This window comes from Colias croceus, chromosome 19 (genome assembly GCF_905220415.1).
Source record: "Colias croceus chromosome 19, ilColCroc2.1".
NCBI classification, from domain to species: Eukaryota; Metazoa; Arthropoda; class Insecta; order Lepidoptera; family Pieridae; genus Colias; species Colias croceus.
In genome coordinates, this window is record NC_059555.1 from 9,492,215 (window position 1) to 9,505,071 (window position 12,857).

General features: G+C 36.1%; 1 protein-coding gene across 1 annotated transcript in view; it reads left to right on the top strand.

Annotated features, from left to right (window-relative positions):
• Positions 1 to 12,085, top strand: part of LOC123700327 (calcium/calmodulin-dependent protein kinase kinase 2) — an 80,297-nt gene extending 68,212 nt beyond the window's left edge. Inside the window, exons 5-11 of the mRNA XM_045647509.1 lie at positions 2,310 to 2,474; positions 7,435 to 7,582; positions 9,008 to 9,198; positions 9,785 to 10,000; positions 10,469 to 10,636; positions 11,073 to 11,206; positions 11,691 to 12,085. Coding sequence (XP_045503465.1) covers positions 2,310 to 2,474; positions 7,435 to 7,582; positions 9,008 to 9,198; positions 9,785 to 10,000; positions 10,469 to 10,636; positions 11,073 to 11,206; positions 11,691 to 11,829 — 1,161 coding nt within the window. The 3' untranslated portion in view covers positions 11,830 to 12,085. The remainder of the gene's footprint in view (positions 1 to 2,309; positions 2,475 to 7,434; positions 7,583 to 9,007; positions 9,199 to 9,784; positions 10,001 to 10,468; positions 10,637 to 11,072; positions 11,207 to 11,690) is intronic.
• The last annotated feature ends 772 nt before the right edge of the window (positions 12,086 to 12,857 follow it).

The window sequence follows — 12,857 nt, forward strand, 5'->3', positions numbered from 1 at the left end:
GTGATAGCGGTGTACGGTTGTGAATCATCCGAAAGAATACACTGTTCATAAGCGTGCGTTAAATCAATTTTTGTAAATTTCTCGCCTCCCCTTAAGTTAGCAAACAATTCTTCAATACGCGGTAACGGATAAAAATCCCTCTTTAATTTTGGATTAATTGTAATTTTGTAATCACCACAGATTCGAATTTCCCCATTCTTTTTTACGACGGGTACGATCGGGGTCCCGTAGTCTGAATATTCAACGCGATAGATCGAGCCGTCCGCCTCGAGACGAGCTAGCTCCTTCTCAACCCTCTCGCGCAGCGCTAGCGGCACCGGTCTCGCTCGCACGTAAACCGGTTCGTTATCTGCGAGTCGTAATCGAATTGTTTGTTTACAAGTGCCCAACTTATCACAAAATACTTCTGGAAATTCTTTACATAACTGGTTCACGAATTCATCCTCACTGATTTCATTGAGGCGGATTTCTGTAATGTTTAACGCGCGCATCCACTCTCTTCCTAATAAAGGCCGTGCGCCCTGTTTGATTACATATAATCGTAACTCTTTTCTATACACTCTGCCCAGACGTACGTCCACCTCGATGAAACCCAGAGATTGAATTCGTGAACCCGAATAACAACGTAAAATTAAATTATCAGCTTTTATTAATTTATGCGAGAACAAACGATTATACATATCCTCGCTTATTGCCGAAATACGACTGCCCGTGTCCACTTCACATTGAATAAGTTTATTGTCAATTAACAAGTCAACAAAGAATGGTTGGTTACCTCGTGTCGTAACGTCGATGTTGTACAAACCGTCGTCGTCCGACTCGTCGCTTACAAAATTTTGCCGACCTGACACTCGTTTGCACATCACTTTTATATGGCCCCGCTGGCCGCACTCATCACAGTTGTAATGCTTAAACCGACACTTTTCTGCCGCATGCGCCTTGCCGCAGCGCCAACAGTTGCGCCCGCGGTGCCCTAGCGCCTCCGCGCCGGCGGCCGGCCGCGCCTCGAGCGTGCGGCCCGCGCCCCGCGCGCCTGCAGCCCGCAGCGGCCGCGCGCGCTGGCCGGCCGAGCCGCCGCCGCCGCGCGCGTAGTGCAGGCCCTCGCCCGCCTCGCCGCTCGCCGCTGCCGTTGAATCCGTCGTCCCCGCCCCGGTGGAGCCGCTCACTTCTGCATGCTTCTCCGCAGCCTCTAAAGCTAGCGCGAGTTCCACGGCCTCCTTGTATTGAATTTTTTTCTCGGCGAATATTCTGGAACGCATCGCATCGTTCGATAGTCCCGACACGAATTGATCGCGCAGGTTCTCCTCCAGAGTTGAACACGAACTGCATTTACCAAAATTGCAAGTAGCTGCGAGATGCTTTAACGCCTGTAGGTACTCAGTGAGCGATTCGCCGGCACGCTGACGTCGTAATCTAAACACGTGTCTCTCGGCGATCTCGGAACGCTGAGGTTCCAAATGTTCCGTCACAATTTGTATTAATTGTTCATAAGTTTTATTTTCAGGAAAACTCGGAGCACATAGATCGCACATCAACGCGTATGTTTCTTCGCCCACGACCGTTATCAACATGGACACCTTTAAATCGTCACCAATTTCGTTCAATTTAATGTACTGATTTACTCGTCGTATATACGCAGGCCACTGCTTCGAACTCAAATTGAAAGGTTCAATTTTACCGATAGGCATCTTGGATTTCGCAAAAACAAACAGTTTAAACACAAAGGAAAAAAAAATCCTGCCTCGTCGCCAATGATACGTAAATGAAAGGCGGGCTTCAACGACAGACTGATTTATTACAAAAGAAATAGATTTACCCTCAACCATAATAATTAATTTGTAACTTATTCTAAACTACCGTTATTACAAACAGAATCACCAGTTTCAAGTTTTTATATATAAGTAAATTGTTAAGATACTGGCTTTCAGCCCGCGGCTTCGGCTTCGCGGCTGCTTTCTGTAATAAATTATACCTATACCAAAACTTTCCGTGATAATCACTCTATCTATTAAACGAAACCATATCAAAATCAGTTGCGTTGTTTCAAAGATTTAAGCATACAGGTACATAGACAGCGGAAAGCTTTCTTTATACTATATTGTAGTGATTATTATTCTCTAAATGACGGCTTGATGTATAATTGTATTTGAGCAAACTTTAAGCGATTTCGCCGGGCATATGTTAGACATCAATCCACTGTCCATTTAAACTGTAGTTTTTACTATTGATATAAAGAAATGAATCTCATCAAGCTATTAGTATTATCTCACAGGTCATAAAAAATAAATTCATATCATATTATTTCACAGGCCATGAAGATCCTCTCAAAACGCAAGCTGATGCGTCGGGCGGGCCTGTTCGGGCGCCCGCCGCCGCGCCGTCCCGGCCCGCCGCCCGACCCGCTGCAGAACGTTTACAGGGAGATAGCTGTGCTCAAGAAGCTCGACCATCCTAATGTAGTTAAATTAGTTGAGGTAAATATTTGATCCTTTTTAACGATATTAGCTTTGTCTGTATGCTCGTATGTGTATGTAATCGACTTCTTTAGACTCGACTTTTAATCATTATAAACGGACTTTGTGCACGTATGAAGGATCAGTGAATCTATACATATAATAAATCTGTAGAAGGGTCAATTCTGTACATTGAAAATATTGAAAAAATAACTAGCAGGGGGTGTTACTGGATCGATACCAAACCCAAATATGTGATTAAAAAAATTTTTGTCTGTCTGTCTGTCTGTCTGTCTGTATGTGAAGACATCACGTGAAAACTACCGGTTCGATTTCGATGAAACTTGGTATAATTATACCTTATTATCCTGGGCGTAAAATAGGATACTTTTTATCCTGAAAAAATACGTAGAAAAAAAATTAATCTCAATTTTTCAGTTATCCATAGACGTTTTTCTGTAGTAGGTACCGCGAACACACGTTGCGTATTATTATAGACCTAGCCGTATTTGTGTCCAATAGATATTTATAAGATGTCATTGTCCGAGTTACTCAAAATGGAGAAATAAACCATCCACGCAAAAAACCGACATCCGCGCGGACGGAGTCGCGGGCGGAAGCTAGTATATAATAATTTCATGAATTTATCTTGTTAAAGCATGTTTTTTTTTGTATTTATTATTTAAGTAGAGCTATCTTTTTCACATCAAAAGCTCTGTTAGTTACAATACTACGTCTTGTAAAATTGTTCAATAGGATGTTATCATCATTGTCTTTTACTTCTACTTTAACCTTACTGTTATTTTATTCTTGTAAACAGTGTGTATATTGATTTTAATTTCTTTAAACAGTATGTATAAGTTAAAAGTACGTTTTATCCCATTAATTTCAAATAAGTCTGTCTAGTTACTTGGAAACAGTTTGAGTATCTCACACAACAACAAATAAAATAATCTTTATTAAACTGTCTTGAACTCTAACAATAGCTATATTTTTCTAATAAATATCCTCTCGTTACTGAGCCAGAGAGTTACTTTTAATAGTTTCCTCCATAAAATTAATTCATATCGCCAATAAACTCTGATTGAAAAGATACACACAAAAACTTTATTGTCCTATACGTTAGGATTGAAAAGTGGAAGATGCCTAGTTATATATAAATTGGTCCATCTAACGATATTATAAGAAATTACACGCGAGGCCGGGTTAAATATTAGTTTGAATGTAATAATCAAAATTATTAAATGAAAAGTTAGTTACGTCTAACAATATTTCTTATAAGTTAAAAGTTTAGATAGTTTATCAGTGAAAATGTGGCTAATTACTAATTAGCCACTCTTTTCGTTAACAAAAGATGAATCGTGCACTTTGACGTCTAATCGTGTGTGCGGTGTGCCGTTTTTGAAGATCGAATGTTGTGTTGGTAACATAACTACAGCTTTTGTTTTGTATTAATATCATTGAGTACATTAATAGTTTTTATAAGCATTATTTGCAACGCATAAAGAAACAGACAAAAACTATTTCATTTAATTGTTCGCAGTATTTCGCATTTCGTTTTTTCAGCACTTGTTACATTTCACGTGTTCCTATCAATCCGAAATGTTTTTGTTGTTTTGGAATCTCACCAGTCTATTGTGAAATGTTTGAACGATATAAAAGTTGAACAAAATGGACGCCAAAATACTTTTCCGAGTCTGTTTTACCGTCGTATTGTTTTAAATGTTCGGATTTTTTAACACAAAGTTCTACAAAACGTGTTCAGCTTGCATTATTTTATAAGTCGTATTTCATACAGATAAATAATTATTATGACGTTTAAAATTGAGTTTGAATATCATTATATTATTTTTTTTATTCTAATCTGTTGTTTTTTCTGCTGGCTGAACTGGCCACCAACATCTGTCAATAAGAAGAAATTTTCAAATATGGAACGTACATTCCCCACCAAATTATCTTCCCATACAATGAAACTTTGTACCGAAACTGTCTATATCTGCACAAGAGGATCCCTAGAGAAATGAAACAGTATAATTTGTCTATGTCTCTCTCAATGAAACAAATAAAAGCTGTCTTCTGCTAGATAAATGTTTCACGCTGTTTGGTGAAATAATGCTTATATTTCAGATGACTTCGTGAATTTAAATAGAGGTATGTTAGAATAGTTATTTATAATGGATTATGATGTTTATTTCCATTAACAATAATTATTAGTCCGGGATTGCACAATAAAGTGTTATTATGTATTGTTATTATATTATGTGTATAAATGATTTTCTATTGATGATTTTGAGGTATTAAGGTAGTTGTTGGTAGGTTTTCTTTTATTTTAAGTCGGGTCAGCTGTTTTAGTGTCAAAACGGAGCCTACAATAACGTTCTACAGTAATAATATATTATGTAGAGCATCTCAAGAGAGTTAACAAGAAACTCTGCGACACTGCAAATGAGACGCTAACTCGATTCGCCATTAATTAGTTATTTCACAAACAATCAAAGTGACGTATTGCATTTCAAACCTGTTATAGTTTCTGTGATCCTGGTAGCATAGAATTTTAATGAACATCATTATAGTAAACTTATACTATACGAGCTGTGCCCTGCGGTTTTTCCCGCATCGCTCTGCTTCTTTAATAAATTCATCTTGTATAGCAGATAAACTATATCCTCAAAAAATGAACTATCTAATGCTGAAAGAATTTTTTAAATCGGACCAGTAATAATTCCTGAGATTAGCACGTTCAAGCAAATAGATTAACTCTTCAGCTTCAGCATACCTATAGCATAGAATAAAGATTATAAATACGATAGTAACTTAATAAACAACATAAATCCTACTAATATTATAAATGCGAAAGTTTGTATGGATGTATGGATGTATGGATGTATGGATGTTTGTTACTATTTCACGTAAAAACTACTGAACCGATTACAATGAAATTTAGCACACATATAGAGGGTAACTTGGATTAACACAAAGGATAGTTTTTATCCCGGAAATCCCACGGGAACGGGAACTATGTGGGTTTTCCTTTGCAAACGCGGGCGAAGCCGCGGGCGGAAATCTAGTAAAGAATGTTTTGAATTTTCTTTCAGAAAATATATCAGTTTATCTATTAAATAGGTAAAGGAATACCTGCAAATTCGATTTGGAATTCGATAGAAAGCTAGATAAAGCCTTTGATATTATCTCTCCAGCAAAAACGTGACAAAGCCAGTAAATTACTATGAACCCTGAAATCAGAGCACCTACCTTATACAATATTACCGCAAATTTTGCTCCATTGGGAGTTGGGACGTAGATTCGATTATCAAACAGAATCTAATTTCCCAACACAATACGAAGTATTGAGGATTTGTTATTTTATAATTGAGTTACGGTTTCGTTGCGGGTTTAAAGAGATAAAGCTACCTATATAATAATAATTTAAGGCCCAATGGGCTTCGTTCGTAGTACGTAATAATTGTATAGCACTCAGGGATCACGTACATATCCAACGGTGAAAGTATTATTAAAAATGTTTCAATAGTTCCTGAGATTAGCGCTTTCAAACAAACATACTATTATAAGAAATACCTTAACAATACATAGGTACTATTCGAAACGAATACCACTAACACCCACTCTATTTTAAAACGTGATAACTCCCTCACCCTCTGACCTCACTCGTCTGTGCCTCTAAAAGCATTATTATTTATACAATTTATGGCATATTGAAAAAGTTTTATTAGCTTCACGGTCTACAGAATAAATATTTAATGTCGGTTGACAACGAGACTTCGTTATTACCCGTTTGAACTGGCCAGCAACATTCGTCAATTAAAAAAGTACCTATGTTTAAAAATGGAATCTATTCCCGCCAAATCTTTTTATCTTTTGTTATGAAGTACCTACATTAAGACTAAGACTTTATGTTACTTGTTTGAACTGGCTGACAACAATCATCAAGTAAAAAAAAATTGTGTAAAAAAATGAATCTCTATTCCCGCCAAATTATCATATTATATAATATATTATGATAATTTATCATGTATATTCATGCTTTGATGTTGCAATCACGTTTGTCAATAAAAAAAATGTATTAAAAAATTGAATCTATATTCCCATCAAATTACCAATCAGCTTTCGATAATACATTCCCTAAAGCCTATCATGATTATTGTAGATTATAGTATTAGCACAGATAATATACTATTCTAGGTATAAGATATTACGTTCATAATATAGTATAGGTAACTCGGTTTATTCGGATCGATGTAAGCCCTCGATTAACTAATTATAAATATTATATGCCTATCACTACATAGTAGATATAAAATAAATTCGCTTTTTCTGTCCCTATGTATGTATAAATATTTAAAACTACGCAACGGATTTTAATGCGGTTTTTTTCAAGAGAAAGGTTAAAGTTAAAGGTATAAGTACCTATTATTGATAAGGTAGGCGAAGCCGCGGGTTAGAGTCTAGTTACGTTATATTCAGGTAAGATGAATTAGTAAATCACACATTACACAATAGGTATAAATTACATGTTTTTAAGATTGATAGAAAAGTGAAAAATTAGATGATAAGAATAGAGGGACTTATTTGTAAATTATAAAGCTGAAGAGTTTGTTTGTTTGTTTGTATGTTTGAACGCGCTAATCTCAGGAACTACTGGTCCGATTTGAAAAATTATTTCGGTGTTAGATAGCCCATTTATCGAGAAAGGCTATAGCTAAGGCTATATATCATCACGCTAAGACCAACAGGAGCGTAACCATGCGTGATGCGGGTGAAACCGCGGAGCGCAGCTATTTATAAATATTAACTTAAATTAAACTTGATCACTTAAGAGCTAGCGCGCAAGAGCAACTTTTGTCTCCGCAACTATTTTGTCTCTCCCATCACCTCTATGGGCTAATAAGAAAGTGTGCGCACGTAGCGACGCAACTCCCCATACAATCATATTAGTGTTAATAATGCAATGTCTTTCTTCCAGGTGTTAGACGACCCAGCAGAGGACCAATTATACTTAGTATTCCAACTGCTGGAGGGGGGGCCGGTGATCGACGTGCCCACTGACAGCCCCCTGAGCGAGGAACTGGCGAGGAAGTACTTTAGGGATGCTCTCCTTGGGGTGGAGTATTGTGAGTATATTTGTTAAGGAAACCTAGCCTGTAACTGTCTGTACTTAATATTTACCTACCTTTTGCAATGACCTATTATACTAGTAGACGCGGCATACGCCAACATCATTGCACTAAAAAACAGCGTAATTAATACATACCTACTTACTAACGCATTATCACCAATACAGTTGTTCTCTCTTTCACTCTCACGCACGAGACATAATACATGTCTCACTCATGTTCTTCGTAATAACAACTGCCGATTAAAATACAAAAAGAACGTCCAGCCACGACGCTGAATGGTGCGTGACTAAGTGAAACTCGGGCACTTACCTGAGTTTTTTCTTGCCAAAATAGAGAGCGGATAACGTATCTAGCTCTTTTATATATCATAGACCTTTTGTAGGTATGTTTCCTAGTAATTAGGATAGATGTGTCTATAAAATAGCTTTGCATTGCGATTTTATCTTCGGAAATAAGAGCAGGCAAGTATTTCTATCGCGGGCCTTGAGCGCGGGGACCGAATCGAGAAATTCCGTAACGAAAAAACCCCACGCTCCGCACTCCGACGGGCGGAGGTGTGGCTTGAAGGCATGATGCAATAGCTTTACCGCGGCAGTCCCCGAGTACCACACGTCTTTTTTTTTTAACTTGATGATCAGACAGACTTTCACGTCTTATTTTCATAAGATTGAACGACCATCAAAGCACGAAGAAGATTTAGAATAATTGTAATTCTTCCAAGAATTATAAAACTTAAAAAAAGAAGAATGAAATGCGTAGGTTGCTCTCGAGTCGAGAATAAAACGATAAAACAAAGCATTGAAACTTCTACGAAAAGAAAATAAGGGTTTAAAATATTCAAGAATGAAGAATATAATATAATATTTTACATAATTTTTTGCTCCACAAGAAATTTAATAAGGTTCAATTTTGTGTTCTAAAGAATTGTTACCTGTAATAACAATCCGTTGCTGGGTAAGGTGGTATCCGCTATAATAATGGGAATCGAATATTTTACATCAACTACGGTCTACGGTCCTAAAAATAATATCGCATATTTGGATACTCTATTAATTTGAAATATTCTGAAATATTAATACCAAAACAAAAAATTAAATTAGTATGAAGATTAGGTATACAGAAAAGGAAATCTAATGAAGATAATTTAATTTATGATACATTGGCTGTGACTTCGCTCCACTTGTTCTCCTCCATTACATTTTCTAACAATATTTTTTGTCATTTATGACACGATTTTCTTATAGATATTTTTTGTTGCTTTTATAACAATGCAAATGTAACTCAAAGTCCTCCATATTTTGCGTTGTTTCACCGATTCTATACCTTAGCATTCTCCACAATAAATAAAAAAACGATTCTATTGCTTAAGTTTCACGAACGTATACCATCACGGTCAAAATGTCCAAACATCCATTCCAGTACACTACCAGCGCATAGCGCACCGGGACATCAAACCCGCGAACCTCCTGTTGGGGGAGGGGCGAGTCCAAGTGGCCGACCTGGGCGCGTGCGGCGAGCTGGCGGGCGCGGGCAAGCTGTCGGGCGCCGTCGGCACGCCCGCCTTCCGCGCGCCTGAGTCCACTGTCGTCACTGACAAGTATATTGGCGAGGTGAGTATACACTATACAGGGCACACAGTAGAGCATCTCGTACACTATACAGGGCACATATTAAGGCATCTTGTACACTATACAGGGCACATTTTAGGGCAGGATAAGGGTTATTTTCCACTAATGGAGAGGTGAGCACTATACAGGGCACATTAGGGCAGGATAAGGCTTCTTTTCCACCAATAATGTGCTAGGACATTAGCGAGGTGAGGCATCTCGTACACTATACTGAGCACACATTAAGGCAGAATAAGGGTTCTTTTCCACCAATAATGTGTGATGTGTAGCGAGGAAAGGTTTTTGTAAGTAGCCAATAGTATCGCTTCATTCAATTTGACATTCGAAGCGTTTAGCGTTTGAAGCGATACTATTGGTTTTTTACAAACATATTCCTCACTACACATCCTCGCATATTATTGGTGAAAAGCACCAATAATGTGCGTGGATTACGCTTATCGATCGTTTTTTTTAAAGATCGTTTTTTTTTAAGCAAAGAGGAGTTTATTTGAAAGGGAATATGCTACAAAATGGTTAGACACGTAGTAATTCAAATATACATTTATTTTAAATACAAAAACTTCTCCAGGCAGCGGACATCTGGTCCCTCGGGGTCACCCTCTATGCCATGGTAACGGGCCGGGTTCCGTGGACGGCCCCCAGTGCAGTAGAACTGCAGCGCCGCGTGTTATCTGAACCATTGTCCTTTCCTAGTAGACCACAACTGTCCAGGCCCTTGAAGAGACTGTTGGCTAGGATGCTGGATAAAGATCCTGTTAATAGAGCGACTATGCGGGAGATTAAGGTATTTTTTAGTTTTTGCTATTTCTTATATTTTGTTCTTTTTATATTCTATTGTGCGTGAGCAAGAATTCAAATTTCAATTTCAAATTTCAAATTTAAAAATTAAAAATTTCAAATTTCAAATTTCAAATTTTAAATTTCAAATTTCAAATATCAAATTTCAAATTTCAAATTTCAAATTTCAAATTTCAAATTTCAAATTTCAAATTTTAAATTTCAAATTTCAAATTTCAAATTCAAATTATTTATTTGCAAGACATGTGGTACAAAGTTAATATTACAATCTAATACCTACATCTAATAAATTGCATGCAAGTTAAGTATTAGACAAAGCGGGCGAAGCCGTGATGGGAAAGCTAATAAAAATAATTTTTAAGCTTTCTATAAAGATAACTTAATAATTAAATTCAATAATATTTTTTTCACGCTTAACCAGACCCTTTTTTATCTAGTACTTGTATTCTTCCAGGAGCACGAATGGATAACCTCCTGCGGCAAGGAGGCCTTGCCCTCAGAGCAGGAGAACTGCCGCCTGGTGGAGGTCACTGACGAGGACATGGCGCAGGTCGTCACTTCGATTCCCAACCTCTCCACACTCATACTTATTAAAACTATGCTCAAGAAACATAGCTTTCAGGTTGGTTGTTTGTCATTTAGTGTTATAGGTATATTGAGAATAAATTTTTTTACTTGCTTATATGATTTATGCTAGTTTTTATAAATTTGCTATGACACTTACCTAAAATCTAATCTATATTGAAAAAATTGGTGCAAAAGTTTAATATATTGTTCATCTTGTATAAGCATCTCTGTTTGTTGCCCTGTACAGACATGAGCAACAGGATCTCATATTATTTTTTTTATATTGAGTTTTAGTAGCATGCATGCATTTTTACCATCAGGATCGCCGATCGGTACTATAAAGTACAGTACATATTTGCTTTTCAAACTGTATCTATATGGGTATCAGTATTTACATCAGTATCTGAATAATTTACATTTCCCTTCACATATAATAATAATATGTTTATTAACAAGTAATAAAAGTAAACTGTAAACTCACTCCATTTCAGAACCCATTCGTCCGCAGTCGCGAAGGATCTCGTCGCGAGTCGAGCGACTCGAGCGCGGGGCCGGCGAGCGCACGGGCTGCGTTGTGTAGAGCGGGACGATCGCTCTCTGCGCCCGGGAATTATCTTACTGATAAGTTAGTGATATTTTTATTGCTTCAGCTCTGTGAAGTGTTAAATAGGTATTGAATAGGCTACCGGTACCTTTAACCTTCGGTTATCTTTTGAAATTACTAAAATTAAGTTTGGTCCTTATATTGACAAGGATATTAATATATTGTTTAAAATATCTACTTGGACCGAATACTTTTTAAGCTGCATAATCTAATATATAAAAATCAATGCCACTTTTCGTTGTAATTCCATAACTCGAGAACGGCTGAACCGATTTCGATAATTCTTTTTTTATTATATTCCTTGAAGTACGAGGATGGTTCTTATGTAGAGAAAACGTAAACATGTACCACGGGCGAAGCCGGGGCGGACCGCTAGTTTTCTAATAAATTAAATAATTATTTTAAATCTGTAAATTTTTTACGATCAAATATCGAAGCTATATACAACATTATTTATTATATCCTTTAACATTTATAATTAACACGTGTATATTATATTTTCCAGGCAAGTATCCTTCGACATCAACCTAGATTCAGTAGAAGAAACCAAAGAGAAATCAGAAGTCAAACAGACAGACATAAAAACAAGTACCGACAGCAAAACAAGCGACAAAGAGAACGGTCAGCAAAACACGAGGCGGTGACCAAACCTGAAGAAATAAACCTTATTATATAAAATATTATAAAGCTGAAGAGTTTGTTTGTTTGAACGCGCTAATCTCGGGAACTACGGATAGCTTATTTCAGTGTGAAATAACACGTTTATTGAAGAAGGCTTTATCGCGCTAAGACCAATAGGAGCGGAGCAACGTAAACCCACGGGGCACAGATAGTTATATAATAAATGAATTATTATTAATGGCAGTGTTTCTTTATTGAATAAATGTATCGTTGTTTTTATTTAGGCATTTTTTAATTTTAAAGTTAATTTCGAATGTCCGAATTTAATTACATTTGACTTCGTAATTTCATTAGTCGTGTTGTATTATTTTACAGTTACATATTTTTGTTAACAAAGTCAAGATATTCTGTCAAAAAATAATTTTGTTTTCACTGAAAAGATGTAGTTATTACAAGAAGTTATTAAGATTTTTTGCCATTTTTTACATTTTGACAGCTGTCATTTGATATTGAAATCGCCGCCATTAATATAGTCTGTGGTGGGCATTATAGAATAAGATTTGACTCAATTTTTATCTTTAAAATCTTGTAATTATAAATATTTGAAGCGCTACTTAATTATATTCAATTATAGCTTTAATGGCGGATTAGAATTTTTAATACTAGTTATTATTTTGTCAAAAAAATAAACACGAAGTTATTTTTTGTCTCAATAAAATTATATTGTACAAGGTATAATATTAAGTACATTTAGATATTTAATTATACAATGAATATTGTTTAATTATAATATAATAAGTCAACTTTTTTGTTACTACGTCTCATTATTTTTTTAAATAGGTATCAATTATTTTGTGATTGTGTTGTTATTTACTATATTTTGTTTCACTTAGCACAAGTATATATTTTTTTACATTTTATTGTACTCGAACTTAATACACTAGTACTTATTATTATTGTTTGTTTAATCACGTCAGATATTGAAAATATTTTTCGATTTCAGAACGTTAAAATCTTAAAAAAACTACTTACTTATGTATATTTAAAAAGT